Source organism: Tenrec ecaudatus, chromosome 7 (genome assembly GCF_050624435.1).
Source record: "Tenrec ecaudatus isolate mTenEca1 chromosome 7, mTenEca1.hap1, whole genome shotgun sequence".
NCBI lineage: Eukaryota > Metazoa > Chordata > Mammalia > Afrosoricida > Tenrecidae > Tenrec > Tenrec ecaudatus.
In genome coordinates this window covers 30,727,047-30,750,902 of record NC_134536.1, presented here as the reverse complement: position 1 = coordinate 30,750,902, position 23,856 = coordinate 30,727,047, and the positions used below count along the sequence as shown (strand labels likewise).

Genomic DNA, 23,856 nt, shown 5'->3' with positions numbered 1-23,856 from the left:
CATTTGGATTGTCACGAATTGTCTTGTGACAGAGGTAGCAGTGCTGTTCATATCAGCAGCTAATGGGTAAGGTATATATTTCCCTTTTCTAAGGCGTCACATATATAGTCAGAGGGGGCTTCAAAAATGTATGAGAAAATCTTTTTATTTCCCTTTTGAAGCCCATTTGTGCGCCTATGCTCACTCGTTTCACTCTCAGCAAGCAGTCCGGGAAAGAAGCCTGTCGTGAAAGCGAGGAACCTCTTCAAGAGAGTGTGCTGTTTGCCAAAGGCCACCCAGCTCAGGCGGAGTGAGCTCCCGGGGAGCTCTGAACTGCTGTACCCTTGTGTGTCCGTGCAGGTGTTTATGCTGGACACCCAGTGCTCACCGAAGACACCAAACAACTTCGATCATGCCCAGTCCTGCCAGCTCATTATTGAGCTTCCTCCTGACGAGAAGCCAAATGGACACACCAAGAAAAGGTGAGATGAGTCATGGGAGGAGCGGAGGAGCCAGGCAGATAGTGATTCCCAGCGCTTACTCGTTGTAACCTATCCTCAGGCCAAAACACGGGTGTGGTGGGGCTTAGCAATGACATGCACACATACCCCAAAGCTTATATTTTATATATTGTCCTGTGAGGCTGGCATTGGGTTCATTCTGTGAGAAATATTTAGTGCTCCAAGAACAATACAGCTGTCAGGAAACCAAGATCAAGGTGCTGCCACAAGAAACGTTCACTCTTTAAATTCAGAGAAACGTGTAAAAGAAAAACTCATGACCACACACCCTATCAAAGGCAGAAGCTCGGGAGACCTAGGAAAACAAGACAGTCTGGTTCTGGCTCTGTTTTCACTCTCCTATGGGGAAAAAGAGTTCTAGAGTTGAAGATGGAATGGCATAGCTCTCACAATTCTCAAACCCCTGACGTAAAGAGTGGTTACATATATTTCAGCATTATACGTGAAGAGCCAGGGGTAGATCTTATTTTTTTCCACAAGGGCTCAATCAGGAGCTAGAAACACATTCCATGACAGCGTGGTCCGGTTGTCATACTATGGCAGCTGTGTGTTGCTGGCCACTATGCCACCAGGATTCTAAACACCAGCAGGGTTCCCCACAGTGGACAGATTTCATGGGGAGAAGGAATGAGATGTCTACTACTTCTGAGAGAGGAGTCACTGCAAACCTCAGGAATAGCAACAAAATGTGCTATTTACGGAGTAAAGCTTTCAGGACCTTCATTTGTTGGTGGGGCGTAGCGTGGAAACTAGCTGCAAGCATGCATTGCTATAATCAGAACATGGAATGTAGAGGTAGGAATCTAGGTAAACAGGAGGTCAGCGACCTCCTAGGCATTTGTGAGCAGAAGTAGACTAGCTACCTGGCTAACCAACTGGAAGAGTTCCACATTTGTGTCCGTTCCACAGAGAAGTTGCACAATAGAATGCAGAAATCATTGAACCGTGCCATTAATATCGCAAGCAAGTTAAATTTTGCTGAAGATCATTTCACAATGGCTGCAGCAGTTCGTCAACATTGAGTAGTAAAAATTGTAAACTGGATTCAGAGGCTGACTACTCTCGGGGAGATATCATCTCTGATATCAGATGGATCTTGGCTGAAAGCTAGGACTGCCCAAAAGGTATTAAGTTTTATTCACTATGCAAAGCCAGATGACTGTGTGGGTCATAAAATAGGGATAACAGTGTGAAGAACGGGAATTCCAGAACACATGCAGAATCTGTACACAAAGAGGCTATTGCTCATTCAGAACAAGGGACTACTGCATGGCTTAAACTCAGGAAAGGTGTGCGTCAGGGTTGGATTCTTTCAGCATACGAATTCCATCTTTATACTGAGCAAATCATCTGAAAATCTAGCCCATATGAAGAAGATGTCCTTGTACTGGAGAAAGGCTTAACAACCTTCTCTGTGCAGATACCACAACCTTGCTTAGAGGACATGAAGCATATGCTGCTGATAAAGGATTGCCAGTCCATATAAAGACAGCCAGAATCCTCACAACTCAACCAATAAACAACATCACGATAGAGAAAATACCAACAATCAACACTCACGAAGCAGCAGGCAATAAACCAAACAACCCGCTGCATAAGCCCTCTCTAAAATGACGTAGAACAAGTGTCCCTTTATAAAATACCATGGCTTGGGTCAGATACACCTTAGTCCTCAGTCACCTGAAAGGCTCGTGAAAGCTGACAGTGTAGAAAGACTGCTGAAGAGCTGATAGATTTTCAATTATGATGTCGGTGAAACTGAAAACACGATGGATTTCCATAAAAACAACAACAGCCGCAACCTGTCCTTTAGGAAGCAGAGCCAGACAATTGAGAATGGTGAATATCATCTCTCATTCTTTGGACACCATCGAGAGAGGGCAGTCTTCGATAAAGTAGAGTGGCCCCGGGCCAGGCAGTGTTTCGTTCCTAGGGCTGCTCTGAGTTGGAGCACTCTAGAGCGCCTACGAACAGGAACAGAAAATGGCTAAGGGTGATGGGAAAGCTCGGCCTGGCTAATCAGGAGGCCCCGTGCCCTTTATCAAGATCATTTTCAGGAGCTGGCCGGTAACAGGTTATGGGCTTTGGGTTAGTACACACCACAATGTAGAAGAAATTTCTAGTTACAGTCGCGGGGTATGTAGAATGTTCCAAGTTCTCAAGAACTTTCGGAGCACACCAAAAAGAGTATTACCATATCAATGGGAGCAAACATTTGCTGAATCTTTTCGATTTATAAAAAGACTTTTTCTTTTCTCTGCTTGTTAAAAAAAAAAGTAATCGCTTCATACTGAAATTAAGCATGATGGCTGGGCCTCTGATGTCATTGTTAAGATTCATCCGAATGATCAATTATGTGAAATAGCTTGCACCCTAAACTCCGGGATTTTCACAAAAATCCATGAGCAATGAAAAGGATATGAAAATCTAAACCCACAATCACAGTGGCGAATTCAAGTATACAGAAGGAGCTGAATCATTGGAGTATTTGTACATTTACTTCTAAAGCTACCTGGTCCAGACGGACGAGGAAAACGCAGGATGCTGCCCTCCTGCCTAGGGCTGTGCCGCAACCAAGAGTCCTGGGCAAAAGTCTGGGAGGAGAAGGCAAAGCCTACTCTTCCCATCCCCTAGAGCTGACCCAAGGGCTCATTCCAGAGATGAGTCCCATGCCAGGCTGGCAGGAAGGGCAGGCCAGGGAATCAGTAGGTGACTGCTGCTTTGGACACTGGTGTGTAGTAGAAGGCTGTGTATTCAATGGCCCGTTTGTTTCCTAACCTTGCAGGTGTGAGCTCCAGAAAACTTGTGTTGCCTGGCTCTCTCTCTCTCCTCACAAGCTAGAGGCACTAACTTTTCTATAAATGCACTTAAAATCCTAACATCCCATCTTGGGGAAGTAGTTTCAGCCCTCCAAAGCCAGGCTGCAATACGGTTTCTAGGAAGAGATGAAAGGGGTTGAAGAAAAAGAAAATTAAAATGCATCAGCTATGAACCAAATGTGCCATCTCCCACCATTGGGCCTTCAAGGTTTTTTTTTAATATATAAACATTCTGTTTTCCTAAGTCCAGACCCATGTGCATTCCGTAGCATCGCAGATTTGATTCTACCGCTCCTGAAAGCTAAACATTGCCAGGCATTCAGCCGACATGGTTTCCAGTTCCTGCCCTTTTATGGGGGCTCATACAACTCTTATCACAATCCATGCATCCATCCATTGTGTCAGGCACTCTTGTACATTTGTTGCCATCATCAGTCTCAAAACATTTGCTTTCTGCTTGAGCCCTTGGTATCAGCTCCTCATTTTCCCCCTCCCTCCCTGCTCCCCTATGAACCCTTGATAATTTATAAATTATTTTGTCATGTCTTACTCTGTCCAACATCTCCCTTCACCCACATTTCTGTTGCCCATCTCCAGGGGGGAGGTTACATGTAGATCCTTGAAATTAGTTCCCCCTGCCTCCACCCTCCTGGTATCACCACTCTCAGCACTGGTCCTGAAGGGATCATCCGCCCTGGATTCCCTGTGTTCCCTGTTCCTATCTGTACCAGTGTACATCCTCTGGTCTCTCCAGATATGTAAGGTAGAATTGGAATCATGATAGTGGGGGTGGGGGTGGGGGTGGGGGTGGGGGGAGGAAGCATTTAGGAATTAGAGGAAAGTTGTATGTTTCATCATTGCTACACTGCACCCTGACTGGCTCTTCTCCTCCCAGCAACCCTTCCGTAAGGGATTTCCATTTACCTACCAATAGGTCTGGGTCCCCAATCTGCACTCCCCCTCATTCACGATGATATGAAGCCTGGGGATTTCTGTAGTCTGAAGTGTCTAGATTGCCAACATCTAGGGCACACTGCGCTTAACGCCCGCTGTTCATTCTGTTGGCAGCGTCTCCTTCAGAGAAATTGTGGTGAGTTTACTGTCTCATCAAGTGCTGCTCCAGAACCTGTACGACATCTTGTTGGAAGAGTTCGTCAAAGGCCCCTGCACGGGAGAGGAGAAGACCATGCCGGTGCCCGAGAGCAGGCCGGTGGGCTTCCTCAGGTACATCTCCATGCAGAACCTGGCCGTCATATTCGACCTGCTGCTGGACTCCTACAGGACAGCCCGAGAGTTCGACACCAGCCCGGGGCTGAAATGCCTGCTGAAGAAGGTGTCGGGCATCGGGGGCGCCGCCAACCTCTACCGCCAGTCCGCCATGAGTTTTAACATCTACTTCCACGCGCTGGTGTGTGCCATCCTCACCAACCAGGAGACCATCGTGGCCGAGCAAGTGAAGAAGGCCCTGTTTGAGGACGAGGAGAGGAGCACCGACTCCTCCCAGCAGTGCTCATCGGAAGATGAGGACATCTTCGAGGAGACGGCCCAGGTCAGCCCCCCGCGGGGCAAGGAGAAGCGGCAGTGGCGGGCCAGGATGCCCTCGCTCAGCGTCCAGCCCGTGAGCAACGCCGACTGGGTGTGGCTGGTGAAGCGGCTGCACAAGCTGTGCCTGGAGCTGTGCCACACCTACATCCAGATGCACCTGGACCTGGAGGCCAGCCTGGAGGAGGCGCCGCTGCTCAAGAACGACCCCTTCTTCCTCCTCCCCTCCTTCCAGTCCGAGTCCTCCACTCCGTCCACGGGGGGCTTCTCGGGGAAAGAGACGCCCTCCGAGGACGACCGGAGTCAAGCCCGGGACCACCTCAGCGAGTGTCTGAGCCTGAGGGGCAGCAGCGGGGAGATGCTGATGCTGCCCCCGAGCCCCAAGGTGGAGGCGGCGAGGGAGCCCGGCCCGAAGAAGGAGTGGTGGGAGAGTGCGGGCAACAAGCTGTGCACGCTGGCGGCTGACAAAACCATCTCCAAGCTGATGACGGAATACAGAAAGAGGAAGCAGCAGCAGCACAACCTGCCCCCCACCTTCCCCAAAGTGGAGAGGAAGGGAGAGCCGCCGGGCCCCCGGGGCCAGGACTCCCCGCTGCTGCAGCGGCCCCAGCACCTAATGGACCAGGGCCAGATGCGGCATTCCTTGAGCGCTGGGCCCGAGCTCCTGCGGCACGAGAAGCGGCCCCGCTCCGGCTCCACCGGGAGCTCCCGGAGTGTCTCCATGCGAGACGCCGAGACCCAGATCCAGGTACGTGAGTCTGCCCGCTGCCCTGGGGAGGTAGGGCGATACCTTGTAAAACGACACAGACGCCACGACGTGGCAGTCCTCCCCCGGAGAGTACGGTGCCACTGTGCCCAGTGGGCGCTTGAAATCGACACCCACGCCAACCATCTGCTTCTTCCCCCACAGTGCTGGGGATCCAGGAGACCCATGGGTGATCTGATCCCGACTCCTGACCTTTTCTTATGTTGCCATGCAAACCATCAACCTTTTCTTGGCATCCCTACCCCCATCCCCTCACAGAAAACAGCAAATCACCTGCATAGAGAGGCCAAAGCTCCTGAAATCGATGGGCCTGTAACTGGAATGAAGTCCCAGCTTGTCATTTAAAGAGCATTGAAGAAAGTCCATCCTGGGTTGAGCTGCTAACCCCGAGGCCAGCTAGTCAAACCCCAGCCACTCCACATGAGAAAGATGAGGCTTCCTGACCCCGTAAAGATTTCCAGTCTCAGAAACTTACAGGGGGGCAGTTCTGCCCTGCCCCATAGGAGCACCATGAGTCAGAATTGACTCAATGGGAGTGAGTTTGAGTTTTGATAGTGATTAACCCATCCCAGGCACAAAAACACTCTTCAGGGGCTTTGAGGAGGCCTGTACCTCCTGTAAGTTTACATTCTCTGGTGCCTCGAAATAGACTTCTGAGAGAAACACTGGGCTGCTAGCTGCCAGGTCAGCAGTTCTAACACACACACCCCTCCAAGGGAGGATGTGGTCTGTTCCCATCCAGTGTCACAGTCTGGGAAACCCTAAGGAGCAGCTCTCCTCTGTCCTTTAGGTGGCTGCAAATCAGAGAAACCAAGAAATCTTGGGACAGACTGTTTGAAATAATCTGAATGTTTCTCTGAAACTGAAGATTCCTGTCACAGATGCAAGGAAGTGTGGAGCCCAAGTTTTCTATAAATCTACACAGGAATATATCAAATTGGAATTCAGAAGAACCTGGCAACATGCGTTGTATATAATTTAAAATTAAAAATTAACTTTAGGCCCCATAAAAATCCTCATAGAACAGAGTTTTACAAGGATCCACGTTGAGAGGTAATGGTCTTCTTTATAGCTTTGGGGACCTAGGGGACAGATGTCACCCACCAACATCTCCAGCCTCTCAACGATCCCAGGAAGCTGCTATCCCAGGTGCAGTGCATGTTAGCCACCGGTGAGGCCTATATGCCGCCCCCCTCACTACCAGAGTCCATGTGAGACCTATGACGGGGATTCAGAGGGTTCTTTGGAAAACTGAATTTTTCCTTAAACTTTTTGGAACCCGTCTTTGTGTGTTTCCCATGTAATTATATAAAAATTCAGGGTACCTCCATTTTTTTCTTCTTTTTGATTTTTCAGTAATGGAAGCCGTGATAAAAGGCTTGCTACCCATGAAGTCCCACAGCAGGTTTTCTTCCATTTGGTCCTGAAAGGACAACCCGGGGCAGCTGCTCATCCCTTCATTGCCTTTCCCATCTTGTGATTTTGCTTATGGCTTGTAAAGTTATCCTTAAAGGATACCCTTAGTTAATTAAAGAAGGCATCTTCTAAGGTGTACAGGCATTATAAAGCCTTGCTTTAGGTTTTGTGACCCACTGAAGCCTCATGATGAGAAGAAGTTGGTGAAAGCAGAAAATACGACATTTCTAATGGTGACTGCTTGCACCACACAGGCACTCCGTGTTTCATTGAGGTGCTCAGCTACGGAGGTTAGCAGTTCCAACCCACCCCAAGGCCCCTCAGAAGAAAGGCCTGAGAAGCTACACCCATGAAGCCCTATGCAGGGCAGTCCTACCCTGCACATGCGGGGTTTGCTGTGAGTCAGGAGCAACTCCACGGCAAATGACTTTAATGTTTTGTCTGCCTCTAGTGACATAGTGCTTACACCTTGGCATGACGGTCCACAAGTCAGCAGTTCGAAACCACCAGCTGCTCCAAGGGAGAAAGATGGTGCTTTCTACTCCTGTGAAGAGTTAACATCTTGGAAGCCCACAGGGCAGTTTAACCCTGCCCTAATGGGTCCCTAGGAGTCAGCATTGGCTACTCCGCAGGAGTAGCGCTGGCAACTACGAGCTAGCTAGCTAGTCCTCTCAGGCGGAATCCAGTCGACAGCAGTGGGTGCTGGGTATCCAACATGAGTTTGAGAGGAGAGTAGGAGAAACGGAGGGACCTCTGAGTTGCATGTGATCAGTCCCTGGACGAGTACAGCATACGGGTCGGTAAGAAAGAGAAGGCACTTCAGCAGGATGGATCCCTGGAGGGGCTACAAGGCTGGGCTCAGGCAACTGAGCACAGTGCAGCACCAGGCGAGGATCCTTGTATTGTGCAAGGAGGCTGCAAAGAGTATTGGAAAATGGAATTGGAAACAAATGGAAAACTTCCAGGCAAATGTCTGAAAGGCAGTAGAGCCTCTACGGCGGTGTGACGGCTGTGTATGGTGACCCACAGCCCGAGAAAACCCCCTCTGGGCTTGCAGGACACAGTCACTCCTGAGGGCTGGTAGGAAGGCGGCCGGGGGAGAAGCTGCTGATTTGTCTTCAATCTTCTCTCATAGGCGTGGACCAACATGGTGCTAACCGTTCTCAACCAGATCCAGATCCTGCCGGACCAGACCTTCACTGCTCTGCAGCCCGCGGTGTTCCCATGCATCAGCCAGCTGACCTGCCATGTGACCGACATCAGAGTGCGCCAGGCCCTGCGAGAGTGGCTGGGCCGCGTGGGCCGCGTGTATGACATCATCATGTAAAGTCCACAGGAAATCACCCTGCAGGGGTTAGAGGACGCTTGCCAACCCCACTGATAGCCTTTCCCCCAGCCCCAGCGCCCCACAGCAACTTGAGTCTCCGAGAACAATGTTTCCTAACATTGTCAAAGGGGGAGAAGAAGAACCCCCTCTGATCATCCCCTCATGAAGCAGCATTGTGATGCCATACGGGTACAGAGGTGCGGTACCTCGGTGACGCAACTGCTGACTTGGATTTTTCCAGAAGAGACTTCCATTCCTTGACAAATCTTTCTAAATCTTAAAAACTGTGTTTCTCAGTGCTTTGCTTGCCATGTTAGCTCTCCATGCCCTGAATGGGTCCGTTCTGAGGTGCATCCTCTGAACCCCCGCACTGACCCAATTTGATGGACCATTTACAAAGGCATTCTTCTCTGGAAAAGCCTGCTGGTAAGTCAAGCTGATGTGTAAATCCTCAGACACTGTTACCTGGAGAAAGATTTGGGTTCTGATGGTGGGTTGGGTGGGGAAGAAAGCAGATGCAAAACTCTCTTCTAGGGGGCAATAAGAAAGGGCTGCCCTTTGCTGCCGGACATTCCAGAACATTTCAAAATTGTTTGTAAATGGCCGAGCTTCTCAGACCGGTCTATACCAACTTCCGGTGTAAGACCCTTCCGGCAGGTGTCGCAGACACAGAGACCCCAGAGATAGCGGCTGTCCCATCAGCCTTTGCTTCTGCACCCAGCCAAACAAGGAAAGGAAAAACGAAATGGTGCCTTAGCCTCTTGCCGCACAGACATTTCTATGCTCCACGGATGGCTGAACATAGAAGGTACAACATCCGGTGTTTAAGGGAAAAAGGAAATTCAAAACGCAACTCATTTTACGTCAATACCCTTGGAGGAGAGGAAGTCAAATCCTCCATCCAGCGAGCTGACTTCTCAGGGATTAGGAATAGGAAGTGTTGGGTAGGGGAACACAAGGAGGGTGGGAAAGGGGATTAGGATACGATATAATCACCCGAAGTCTTCATTTTAGAAACTGGCAGTCTGTACGTGTGATACAAGCACTAGTCTCAAGGAAAACCAAAAGGGAAGGGGGCAGAAAATGCCATTTAAGAAGTTAAATGAATGATATACCCTCTGAGGTCTTTCTATTCAGACCTATGTCTTAGCCTTATATTCACTGTTAAAATATTTCTTCTCCCCATTACTAGAAAATGAATTTGGAACTTTTAAAATTTTACAGTGTATTTTATGGGTCTTAAACTCTAATCCTAATGATTGAAACTCTTCCATCAAGACTATTGATAAACATTCTAGAGAGTACGATTAATGGCTAAAGCATATATTATAATTTTGCCAGGCCCTAAAACTATCTTGATAATTAAATATGTCATCTTTTAAAAATAAGAGCTAACTTCTTCAATATTGAGGGAAATACGGGTTTGAAACTGGGCTGACTTCAGCCCTGGTGGGTGCAAATATTGCCTTCCTTGGGGAATGGGTGGCTATCTCGTTAGGGGAGTGAGGGTTCCCTGGTTCGCTGCAGCAATCTAAAAGAGAGAGCCATACCGCTACACGTGCCACCACAAGAACTACAGACTCTAGAAGACTGTGGGCCTCAAGATTAGAAGTTGCTCCTCAGCTCTTTGGTCCCAACCGGCAATGCATTCTTGGGATTGCAAAAGGAGCTGTTTTCAAACTTTGGAAGTTTTATTCTTTGTAAGTGGAATTGAAAGCAGACACTTCCAAAAAGGAAAACCAGGTGGCAACATGGCCATCTTTTGTTTCTTTTGTAGCTATTTGATTTAGCTCCACATTTTAATGGAGTGAGGTAAGGGGAAAGGATGAAACGGATTCTAAAATGGAAGTACTTAAGAGTGTATTTGTAGCAAATGTTGAAAAGCATACAGAGTCAAAGGGAGCCCTTCCCAATGTTCAGAGTTCACAGTCCAGGAATTTATTAGCTGTTTAGAAATCAGTTCACTCTCATGAAACTAGGGTTATCGCATGTGGATATCCAAACCTGCTCTAGTAAACTGACCTAAGAATAAAAACATCACTTGCGTTATAGAGCGCCTTGCCTACAGTTTTGTACGACGCAATGGGGCCAACCCCTCATCTTTTGCTTGCCCTCTCCAAGAGCCCACATTGTCTCTCTTTAGCCCACCTTCGTGCCATAGCTACCTTACATCCCCATCCAATTTCAAGCAGATAATTGAGCTCAGTCCCAGCACCAACCCCATTCCCCTGAAGTACCTATTAACTACTGGGACTTAACTAAATTTCTTCTTGAAAATGTGAATCAAAGTACCTTTAAATGGGAACTTCTCGGCACAGTGATTACTAGGCCTTTTCACGTTTGAAGGAGAGAACATGTACAGAGTCAACTGAGGAAATCAGTCTTAAAGAACCCTAGGTAATAAATACAACGCAGTCAAGTAATACATACCCGGCGGCTTCCCCATATACATCACAATACTGCTTATGGAGGAAAGCTTCTGCCCTTCAAAGATGAAATCTGTTCCTATCAGCCCTTTTGTTGGGAGCTGGTACCAGTAAATGCCCATAGCAAGAGGTGACAGACAGCAGAGGGTGCTGCCACTGGAGAGGGACTCCTGCTACATGACCACAGTGAGTCTTCAGACAAGAGACACGAACTCAGAGGTTGAGAGCCTTCCTAAGATGTCCCGTAAGTGGTTTGACTTGCAAAAGGCCTTCCTGGAGACCAGAGGCCATGCTTCCTCTGCAAGCACAACGAGAGAGGGAGGGAGGGAAGGAGGGCGGGCTTGCCAAGAGCTTGGACCCCGGAGCTGCCGAGAGGCAGGTCTCCAGCTGGGGTGTTATGAAGATCATTAAAACAGGCTTCAAAAATGCGTATAGGAAGGTTCCATAAAACAATCCCCTGAGTGTATTCAATGAAGGGAAACAAAACCAAAAAACCCCAAAATATTAAAGCATCCCTACAGTGTACATTTAGAAAATAAATCACATCAGATGGAGAAGGTAGAGCAGTACTGTATGTGGCAAGATGTCATGAGGAGTATGTGGCAGGCTGTGCCCAGGGTTGGCATGTAAGATTTGTCCACATTCCAAATGCCATTCAACTGCTCAGAGTAAAGTACTCTGTTGCCAGCCATGCCTCTCGGCCTGCTTCTCTGCGAAGTCTCAGGTACTAAAGCCATCGTCAATGTACTGAAAGTACCAGGGCCGTCAGAAGAACTAACAAATCTGTCTTGGAAGAAGAGCACAGCTAGAGACTGCTTCTTAGAAGCAAGGATGACATGGAGCTATCTCATTTACTTTGGACATGTATCAGGAGAGAGCAGTCACTGGATGGGGATGACGCCTTTAATCAAGTGGAGTGTCAGGGGAAGACCTTCAAGAAGCTGCGGTGACATAGCTGTAACAGCGGGCTCTAGTCCCAGTAGTAAGAATTGTGAGGACGGAGGATGGAGAGGGCTCTGACTCATTCTGTTGTCAGAGACAACTCTTCAGTGGCGCCTAACAGCATCGTCAACGTTGGAGACTTTGCACACTAAATAACCATTTTCCAAAATACATGTTTTCTGATACAGAAACAACTAGCTAGACAACATTATATAAGGCTCCAGATGGAGAGGGCATCAGATTGATATTCTAAATAACTAAAGCACCACATCTAAATATTTTCATTTCTTTGACACAGAAGCTGACATAAGAAGCCTAAGCTACCAAGCTGATGACTATATAAATATGCTCAGCCACCACAATGTGATCACAGTGAGACTTAGGAGAACTTTCCAAAGAGCTTATTATTGAGCACATTTTATGAAATCAGTACAAGACTTAATTTTATAGTTACAACTCCTCAAGAGAGAAAGGAAAAGCTCATTCGTTAGTGGAGCAATCTAGAAACATTTGTTTTTGTGTGTTTGTATGTTTGGGAGTTTCCCTTCCTGTGGCTATATTATAGAGTTCGTATTTAATGTGGGAATAACTAATAAAGATTTCAGACTAGAACAGCATTTAGATTTCCAAAACACATTAGTTCAGAGACAAGAGCTGCATCCCCCACCAAAAACAAAAAAAGCTAAACATCCCAAGATTATCTAGAATAAACTAGCGCCATCATTCCGTTGGAAAACAACAGCCCACCATCACTAGCATCAGAACACCCTTTCCTCCCTCTCAGGTGAGCAATGCAAAAATGTTCCAGGAAGAGAGATTAACTGAGCATCCTACTGACAAAACGAGAGCCAACCAATTTGGACCCTTCCATACTTTGCAAACAAGAATTGCTTGCATCGCTTGCTTCTATCCTGAAGGCGTGTGCCAGTGGTTGGCTAGTTATCTTTTCTGTGGAATAGTGGTTCTCAAACCTTTGCTCACATGAGAAGCATCTGCAGGGCTCGCTAAAATACAGGTTGTTGGGCCTGAGCCCTGAGTTTCACTCAATAGGTCTGGAAATTTACATTTCTAACAAGTTCCCAGGTGAGGCTAATGCTGGGGTCTTGGTTCGGGAGTTGTGTGTGCAAACTTGGAGAACCACTGTGTTAGACCACTTCAAACCGTGACCTTTAAGATCAGCCTGGCTCATCAAGCACTGGAGTTAAAAACAAAACTTATCTCGAGTGGACAATTGGACACTCTAGGTCTCGACAGCATTCCTGCCCAATCTTCCCAGTTTCTAGTCAGTATGCCATGCTTGGTTTTTGTTTTTTTACAGCTAGAAGACAATGAATGTATAACTTCTCTACAGCAATGCGATTAAGTGTACGCGCCTCCTCTTTGTATTTAATGACTGATTATATGGATGATCCTTTGTATCGCGTTGACCTTTGACTTGTACTGAAGGTGATTTAAATGTGTATAGGCTTTGCATTTCATCTGTCCATACTGTTTCAATGAGTTGCTTCCGTGTTGGCTTCATTACCACACCGTGGCTCCTGGCGATTATAGGATTTTGAGTAGTTACGTGCCAGTTGTTTTATCATCTCTCATTGGTCACCGAAATGCTCAGAACGTTGGGATGATAAAGCACGCCTTGATGTCGCTTCATCTTTCACTTCCACTGTGTGATTGGATTACATTTTAATGAAGAGGATATTTGTAAAGAGTCTACCAAATGGCACCATGTGCATCTGCAAACTAAACCAACCTCCCTGTGAGCCTGTTGACGGACTTGCGGTCAATGTGTCGGTGCATAAGAGTGCCCAACAGAGACCCTACCCATCATCTCATTTGCCAAATGAGGGCAAAATTTTAAGTGTTCCATTGAGCTTGGGGAAGCCATTGAAATTGTGCTTATTCCAGTATAAATGGAGCCGTATTAATTCTCTGTGGAAATACTTCTTTTATTATAAAACTTAGTGGGAACAAGAAAAAATGTTTTTAAATCACCTATGCTAAAATAATTCTTAGCAATTTGGTAAAGTTTCTCCGAAGACTTCCGCTGACATACCCTGACATCATGAAAGTTAACTTTGATGGTGAGACGGTTAGAAAGCACCGAGTATCTCCCCTAGATTTACTGAAATCTGAAAGTTTATCAGGCACCAGGGATTCAAGTCCCTGCTTCTGAGGATAGAAATCCTTGGGAACATCCTTATTTCACTTTTGTTTTCTGCAATCATATTTAGATATTACATGTGTGCTTAATTACTTGTATAACATTGATTTAAAAATTATGTTTTTAAAAAATCAACTTTTAGGATTCATTTTTTTTTGTACCAACTGGTGCCAAAAAAAAAGGAGGTAAGGGGATCAGGAACCCAGTCTTCTGGCCCCACCTGGCCAGCTCTTTAGTTTTCCCTTCAGAAGGCTCAAGCATCTGACACAACACACGACCAGTGGTCATCGACGGCTACCTCGATGATCGGCCAGCCGCTTCGTATTCCTCTTCCTTTAGTTTTCAGCTGGTGCTCGTTGAAAGTAGTTTAATTTTTTTTAAGTTTCTCATCAATAGATAAAACATGTTACTTTTGGTTCCACTTCAATTAGAACCATGGACTAGAATATTCAAGTATGGCAGGATGGGTGGGGACAGGTGCCTAGCGGGAAAATTGTTTTTCCTTGTTTCTGTGTTGGAGGTAGGGGAGGAACAAAACATAAGTTTATTTCCCACATTATGCCAAAAAGACTATTCCTCAAGAAGGATTGCCTTCATTTCTAAGAGGAGCAATCTTAAATGATAAATGAGACTGTTCCTCTCCTACCATCTCCTAGACCAGTGGTTCCCAACCTTCGCTACCCTTTCATATAGTCCCTCACGTTGTGGTGACCCCCCCCAACTGTAAAATGATTTTCATTGCTACTTCTTAACTGTCATGTTGCTACTGTTATGAATTGGGCGACCCCTGTAAAAGGATCGTTCGTCCCCCAAAGGGGTCTCAACCTACAGGTTGAGAATCGCTGTCCTAGAAGAATATATAGCTAATGGGAAGGGGTTAGTCCTTTTATCGCTTGTATGATGCCAAAGAATCAACTTGTTCCCATTGAAAATTATAAAGGAAAAAAGCGTGGAAGAGCCATAATGATTTGTGTCTGTAGACCATTTTACGTAAACACACAATTCACCCTTGCAGCCCACTCACTAGGAGCCTTGAAGTATGGTGTTTACTCCAAAGGTTTCGTGTCTAAAAAGTACAGTTTTTGCTTTGCCACCTTCTGTTGTCAGTTTGGTCATATTTACTAAAAAAAATAAACAGAAGCCAACTTCCTTGACATGCCGATAAAACTTTGATTTGCTACAACCTCTCTGTCCATTATTGTAACAGGTCACTGTACGCAAGCTTGCAAGTGTATTTTGTGTACCTTTTATCTGCAGTAAAGATGGAAATTCTAAAGAAAATATTTTAAAGGATTGTATTTATGTTGCCTGTGTTGTAGAATAAAGATTCAAATGCATTAAAAAATAGGACATGTGAAATTTTTTCCAGAATAATAAGTCAAAATTATTTGTGCAAATATCCTGAATTTATGGAGTTTTGTAAAGAGGACTAACATTCCTTTCTATGATATTCCATAACTCTAAATATAAAGGCCTTTTCTAATACTATAACCTAAAGATCATTACCATTGACAATTTGGTATATGCTTAGGAAAAAAATTACAGATATATGTAGACCATTTTTTTAAGGAACTTATACTATAATTAGATTTTTTCTTTATAAGAACAAGCATTAGTAGATACTGGTGTAGTTTACTTAAAAAAACTAGAAGAATAATGTTTTGCTTGTCAATAACTACCTAAAATCCCTCAAATTAGGAAACTTATCGTTAAAATATTAAAAAGGGGGGACAATTCAAATGTGATGTGATCACTAGTTTAAACTTTGAGATCAATGGTTTTTGAAAGTCTATATTAGTGTAAGCCTAGGGATCATGCCCAAATCACAGAAAACTGCTATTTGGCCAATAGTGGGGTGAAGATGTAGGACGTGCAATAGAACTGAGACATGCCTTCAAATCACAGTCCTACCAAACTGTCTGATAAGATTAAGACCCTTCTAAAAGTGGAATTAAAGTGGACACTGCAATGTCACAACCATGTGACCAGCCATGTTTATGGAAAGAGCCAGCTAGGACAAGAGGGGGGTGGCGGGCCTTAGCAAGCGGTGTTCATCCATTTCTGAGATGATAATCCTTGGCAATCGGGCTCCTGGGTCCTGCTCTTTAAAATAAAAATAAACTCATATCACAGGGCTGGTTTGAGATAGCATGGAAGTCCCAGTGTAGTGCTTTGTACATCCTAAGATCTAATAGATGCCCTGGTGGTCCTGTGGGTTCAGTCTTAGACTGCAAACCACAAGGATAGCAATTCAAACCCACCTATTTTTCAGTGGGAGCAAATTGAGGCTGTCTGTCCCAGTAAAGATGTACAGTCTTAGAAACCCAAACGAGCAGCTCTACTCTGTCCTGTAAGGGTTGTGCTATGCATCGAATCAACCTGATGGTTGCTTTCATTTGGGATATTTTTCAGGGAAGAGAATAACTCAAACAAGCCTGCTATTTTGCAACCTGATTGACCTTTGAGTTCTAATATGTATTGTGTTAGGCAGGGTTCTCTAGAGAAACAAAACGAGGGCACTTATGATTATATATAGATCTGTAGATATATATCTATATAGATATATCAAGAAGGAATATAGCATCTAATTAGTTCACACAGCAGTAGAGAGGGTTCAGTCCACCTCGCTTTCGTGGGACAGTTAATATACTGAAGGTCCTTTCTACTCATACCAGCAGCTGCTCCATGGTCAAGGAAGCAGGCAGCAAAGTTGCTGGTGGGAGGTATGGAGACTGCCTGCCAACAAGAGGAGCAGGGTAGGCCTGCACGCAGTAGATGTGGCAAGGTGGGGTGGCAACAGCAGGAAGATAAGATGTTAAGGCTAGCAGAGGCCAGTAACGCAACAGTATGGCAAAGCCAGTTGTGATGGAATCTCATGACATAGCGTTGCACATGCACCACAATCTATGGGTTGACTTGGCCCATGGGTAGCGCAGCACAATGTTGAGGCACAGCAGCTAACTCAGGCAGCAGCACACTGCAATCACCACAAAGAAAAAAAGAGGAAGAGGCTGGCCTCAGAGAGTCATTTATCTCAATCACCCTCCAATGAAGCTGCAGCCTGACTGACAGGCTAAACTCTGCCCACATGTACCTATGGTAGTCATGTGGCACAAAAAAACCCTATCACGTGGCATTTATATCCATGAATCCACTATAAGATAGAAAGCACAATATTGTATGCCAAACTTCTATGAGGAAAGTTCAGCAACTCAGTAGGAGATCTCTTTAATCAAATATTTTAGAAATAAGGTCTAGGTCAATGTCCAATTCTTTAATCATTAATACCCAGCAATGAATAGAGTATGTACATAAATCTAGAGACCCAGTATGCTTCAACTATTTGGCATATGATCAAAATTTGTATTATTTAGCTTTGATAAATATTTTATTTCACTCTAGAAAATTAACTTTCCCATCCAACTTAAAGATACGTTCAATAAGTTAAAATAAAATTGAAGCATAATGCAATGTTGTGGCTTTTACATATTGACCAGCATTCCTGTTATCTCAAGCTTTTGAAAGAGCACTTCAACCATTTCTCTGATTTATTTTGTAATATACATTTCTAGTTGCATCATTAAGTTACTGATGCCTTAAGTTGGCCTGGTAACAATCAGGTTGCACACAATATTTTATGCCATACAGATTGTAAAGGCTTTGTTAAAACCCTGAGAAATCTATAGGCAGTTTATAAATCATATATATGTATGTTCTATTTCAACACACACATATACGAGTATAACCAAAATAGGCATTAAACACTGTCAATAGCAGTCAAAATTTCACTCAGTGCATGGTCAATAGCAACAATACACACACACACACATAATCATTGACTGACACATATATGCATATTATATATATATATAATTCCATTTCACATGAAGGAACCAATTTCTCAATAGAGCAGAGCACTCAAATAATGGATTGTAATTTGGTTTTGATATGTTTTCAGTCTTCCTCACATCAGCACAATATTTGCTGTGCTAAATTCTTGTTGTAACCAAGACAAATGGTGAAGGAGATCAAGCAGCATTCCCTCGCTGGCGCCCTGGCATAGAATGACCTTACACCAATTACATGCCAACTGTGTGGTGCCCAGGCTCAGGCATAACAAAGTGAGCACTGAACTTCATGTCCCAATGATAAGGAGCAGACACTGTTGGTTAGCTCAAGCATGGCATGTTTGTAAGGTTTACAATCTGGTCCTTGGGTGGCTATCAAGTTAGTAAGCTATGACTTTCCTAATAATAAGGATGAATTATACAAGTAAGGTTCTAATAGTAAAGGATAGATTCATTTTTTAAATTGAAAGAATACACAGGAGCTTCAAAGGGTTTGTGGGAAAATTCTAATATCTTAATTCCCATAATTATACTCAAGTATTAGCCAAGTTTTTCAGCACATTTTTAATGCAGCTTTTGTGGTGAAATTAGGTGCTTCAGCGGATATTCTGGTTCGGTTTATACTCAAGTATATAGACATTTCCACAAGCTTTTTGAAGATCTTTTGTGCACGCATGTGTGAGTGTGTGACCTCTTACATCAAAATCCCAGAAATAGGCTTTTTAAATTAACTTGGCATATTTGACTTCTGTACTATGCAGTAATAACCAGACAGGTATTTATAGATTTGCACAAATTTAGCTAGTTAAAGTTTATATTGTTGTGTTGGTTAGTTTAACAAGCTCTTGTTCTTATTCCCCAAAAATCTGTAAACGCATTGGGAGTTGAGGCACAACATGAGGATAAAAACCACTCCCACCAGCCACGTCTCCTGGTCATCCCCCTGCTCAGGTTGGCCAGGGCAGGAAGAGTCCCACACACACACGTGCTCAGAGAGCCCAGCTGGGCATTTTGCCTCCTTAGCTGCTTCCATCACTTACTCCCAGGAATCAAACGGGGTAGAGTTAATACAGATATTTCAAGGACGGCCATTTAGAGGAGGCACAGCATTCAATGAGTTAAGTTGGGAAGAGTGCAGATCATGGTATCACAAGCCACGTATTTTGATAACTGCATTGGGATTCTTTGTAAGAAAGCAGATTTTACTTTGGGTGTGTAAAAACATGATCTGAAAAGCAATTTACAGACTTCCCTTAGAAGTCCCTGGCACAAACCTCGAAAAGAATCCTGCTCTAAAGTGACCATAAGGGAGGAGGTCTGGCTCTGGACAAATTCACCAAAGTACAAGTGCATGTGTCACCCGCCCGGCTGTCCTGAGACCAGCCCCTGGGGCTCAGGAGCCTGAGTTCTCACTCAGATCCACCCTGGGCAGCAGCAAGCACATTGCCTCCCCAAGTCTCAGCTCCCTCCTCTGATAGGGTTTCTCTAGTGAGAGGGCTGACATCAATGGGGGGAGGGGGGTGTTCTAAATTATGATCAAACCGCACTCTCTTCATTGAAGGCATTCAAAAATGGAGAGAGTGCAGCGCTATTGACCTAAGAAGAAAGGAAATCTTGCTGTAAAGTGAAGTAACCAAACGCATTCTCTAAGTTCCCATGAAATGCATCCACACACACACACACACAAAAGAATCCAGCCGATTTTGATTTTAAAAGTACTGTCAAGGAAAAAAAACCCAAATGACCTAAAATTTCTTTCTCCCTCTCTCTAATGGAAAAATTCAATATATTGGTCCCTTAAATTTACAAACAAAAAAAAATTCTCCTTTTAAAAAAATTGACCTTGAATTAAGCTTGCTATTACTGAATCTACCAGCCCTTAGGTGTTGAGAATCAATTGGCTGCTTAATCCTAAATTCATATTTATTCTAAAACATTTAATGAATGTGACCGATTTCTATAGTTTCACCATAAAGACCTATTAAATTGCCAAACCCTATTTTATTGTCATAATCTCACACTATTAGCCAACATATGAGCTCACTATTGGGAAATTTTATCCACAAGCCAGCAATGAAAGGGCATCAACTGCTTACAATTAGGCATTTCTTTCTGATCTTCATTTTTAGAAAGAGTTCATACACACCAAAGTGATCTTTGTCCTCAGAAAGATGGCGCTGAGAGGACAATTTTCCCAAGGACCAGGAGTCTCTTCGATCCCATGTTGAACCTGTCAGACTTCCCTGAGCTATTTCCTGCCTGGATGGAGCCGCAGATCACAGAGAAGCAGCACAAGGCCCCCAGTCCACAGCATCCTCCCAACCAGGCTAATCATCTCCTACAACTGTGCTTTCACTCTCCCCAACACCCTCAAACCCAAAACCCACTGCCATCGGGTCGATGTTGACTCATATCAACCCTGTAGAACAGAGTAGACCTTCCCTTGTGGGTGTCAGAAACTGGAACCGTGTCCTAGAGTAGAAAGCCCAGTCTTTCTCGCACAGAACAGCAAGTGGTTTTGAACTGCTGACCTCGGGGATTGCAGTATAATTCATAACCACTACTCCACCAGGATACGTTTTACAGATGGAGGAAGAAAAGACTCAAAGAAGTTAGAAAACAAATTACATACAGAAAAGTTGCTTGAGTCGAACATGAACAAGCCAGCATTTAACCCCAGGTCAGTCTGATTCTCAGGCTCTACTCTCTGTTCGCCATCCCCTGACACCTCAGGGTACAAGTGAGCATGAAAGTATAGCCTGGCGGGAGACTTGCTCAGTGCATCATCTCAAATCCTCCTCAGTTTAAATCACCCACAAACTTAAATTTAATCTTATTTTAAATCCTTTTTAAAAAACATTTTATTAGGGATTCATACATTAAATCCTTTTTTAATTATTGTCATTTAATTATTGTCATCAAAATTATTGTCATACTAACTCCCACAATGAGAGACTAAAACTCATGTCAAAATCATAGAAAATGCCACATGAACCCATGTGCTATTGAAATAAGCAGAAGGTAGTTCAACTGATGCTATATTCAACCAACAATCTAGCATTTGCTGAAGGAGAACAGAAGCTTAAAGATCATTGCTACTTGAGAACTCTTCAAGAAGGACAAAGTGGGAGGGCTTGCTCTACCTGCACATATACAGCCACAGCTGTCAAAAACAGGGTGGGACAGGCATAACGACATATCTTCAGACCAATGGAAAAGAGTTGAAGACTCAGAAAAAAAAGCATCAGCATACAGGCAACTGACCTCTGATAAGGGCCCAAAAATCATCAAATGGGAAGCAGATGTCCTCTTCAATAAATGGTGCTGGGAAAAGTGGATATCTATCTGCAGAAAAATGAAGCAAGACCCTTACCTCACTCCATGCACAAGATAAACTCAAGGTGGATCACAGACCTTGAGATAAAACCCCAAACAATTAGGACCATCAATGAGGGAATTGGCACAAACCTGAGAACGTTGGCTATCAGAAATAGGGAAGGATACAAATACAGAGGAGTCACAAATTGACAAGTGGTATATACTGAAGCGAAGTCACCTGTGTACATTGAAAGAATTCACCAAGAGAGTAATAAGAGAGTCCAGAGTCCACCGACTGGGAAAACATCATCAGCAATGACACGTCAGACAAAGGGCTTTTTACTAAAATCTGCGATACTTTGCAAGCTTACAATAAGAGAAAAACTAACTGCCCACTGAGGAGGTGGGCAAAGGACCTGAACAGAAATTTCACAGAGTCTGAAATCTGAATGGCCAACAAACATATGAGAAAATGTTCCTGATCATTAGCCATAAGAGAAATGCAAATTAAAACAACAATGAGACACCACCTAACACCCTCAAAGATAGCCCAATTCAAAAAATCAGAAAGCAACGTGTTGTAGAGGCTGTGGGAAGGCAGGAACTCTCATCCACTGCTGGTGGACCTGTAGGTATGTACAGCCACTATGGAAATCGATCTGGTGATTTCTAAAACAGTTGGAAATTGAGCTACCATATGACCAAGCAATCCCCCTACTGGGCATATACCCAGAAGAGGCAAGAAACAAACCAAGGCCAGACATCTGTGCCCCAATGTTCATCACGGCACAGTTCACAATTGCAAGGAGTTGGAAACAACCCAAATTTCCATCAACTGACAAATGGATTAACAAACTGTGCTACATACATACAATGGAGTACTATGCACCGCTAAAAAGCAGTGATGAACGCATGAAGCATATTGCCTCATGGAGGAAATTATGCTAAATGAAGTAAGCCAAGCACAAAAGGACAAGTACAACATGAGTCAGCTGCGGTAAGTTTATTTTTTAAAAAGAGAGAGAAGAAAAGAACATTGTAAAGGGGGCACAGGGAAAAAGCTACTGTATACAAACACTCCAGGGGTGAGGTCCAGGTAGTATGGCAGGGGGCAGACCAAATCCAGGGGTACATATAATAGCCAACTACAGAGGAGGGCGGGGAGAGGAAAGGAGGGAAAAAAGAAGATGTATGATGGGGGAATAGGGCACTACCCAAGGGGAGGATATTGTTTGTGTCTCCACAGGGAAAGGGAGACCAGACTTAAAGCCAGTGATCTGGGATGCTAATGCAGTGATGGCATGAAGAGGGGAGCCAGTAGAGGGTCCTGAGGGCTCGACCCCCATACCAGCTATGTGGACAACGGCCCCACCCCACAGAAGAGTCTACTTTAGAGGACAGCACTGAAGCTGCAGCTAGGGGAGAGGGACATGCCTGATCAGAGCACTCGGGAGCAAATGAATGGGGAGGAAGAGAGAGTGGAGCACAGCCTGGCCCACCAGGCCTGGAGGACACTAAAAGCATGCAGTGCGGCAGAGCAAAGCAACCAGGGAGCAGAGCAGGGAGCTGAGGGAGTGCAAAGGAGACTTTGGGGCCAGAGCGTGGCACCCCATTGGACTTGACTAGAGAACACACCTAGAGGTCAAAAATCAGACCTTGATCTATGTACAGGTGTTTGTTTTTAATTAAATTTTTTTTTTCTGTTTTGTAAAAAAAATTTGTATTTTTTCTGGGTCATTGGTTTTCTTTTTTGTTGTCATCGTTGTGTTCTCTTTCGTTGCTTTGTCTTGCTGTGCCTTGTTTGGGTGCATATTATTATCTCTGCAGATCTATCTAGATAACATAGGCTGGAGGAACAGTCTGGAGGAAAAAACAAGGGGACCGATGGTTCCGGGGGCACACGGGAGAGGGGAAGGCAGGGGAAAGGAGGTGGTGTTGACCAACCCAGGGACAAGGGAGTAATAAGTGATCCAAAATTAGTGGCAAGGAGGGTGTGAGAGGCCTGGTAGGGATTCAGCAAGGGCAATGTAACTGAGAGAAATTACTGAAACTCAAATGAAGGCTGAGCATGATAGTGGGACAAGAGGAAAGTAAACGGAAATAGAGGAAAGACATGGGAGGCAAAGGGCATTTTTAGAGGTCTGAATACAGGCATGTATTTATGTAAATATATTTACATATAACGATAGGGAAATAGATCTATGTACATGTATTTATAGGTTTAGTATTAAGATAGCAGATGGACATTGGACCTCCACTCAAGTACTTACTCAAAGTAAGAACCCTTTGTTCTATTAAATTGCCATTCCATGATACACACCTTCCCAACATGATCACTGAAGACAAATGTGTGCATAAGCAAATGTGGTGAAGAAAGCTGATGGTGCCCAGCTATCAAAAGATATAACGTCTGGGGCCTTAAAGGCTTGCAGGTAAACAAGCAGCCATCTTACTCAGAAGCAACAAAGCCCACATGGAAGAAGCACACCAGCCTGTGTGACGATGACATGTAGAAGGAATCAGGGATCAGGCATCAAAGAACGAAAAAGCATATTGTAAATGAGGGTGAGTGCAGGGTGGAGACTCAAAGTCCATCTGTAGGGAACTTGACACCCACTTACAGAAGGGTCGTGGGGAGGAGACAAGCCAGTCAGAGTGCAGGGTATCAACGATGAAACATTACAACTTTTGTCTAGTTCTTAAATGCTTCCTCCCCCCACTATCATGATCCCAATTCTACCTAATAAATCTGGTTAGATCAGAGGATGTACATTGGTACAGATCGGAACTG

The 23,856-nt window shown here is 44.7% G+C and overlaps 1 protein-coding gene across 1 annotated transcript in view; it reads left to right on the top strand.

The window, feature by feature from the left end:
* ARFGEF3 (ARFGEF family member 3) overlaps positions 1 to 8,370 on the top strand; it is a 154,259-nt gene extending 145,889 nt beyond the window's left edge. The window contains exons 32-34 of the mRNA XM_075553898.1: positions 340 to 461; positions 4,388 to 5,609; positions 8,179 to 8,370. Coding sequence (XP_075410013.1) covers positions 340 to 461; positions 4,388 to 5,609; positions 8,179 to 8,370 — 1,536 coding nt within the window. The remainder of the gene's footprint in view (positions 1 to 339; positions 462 to 4,387; positions 5,610 to 8,178) is intronic.
* Positions 8,371 to 23,856: the final 15,486 nt, after the last annotated feature.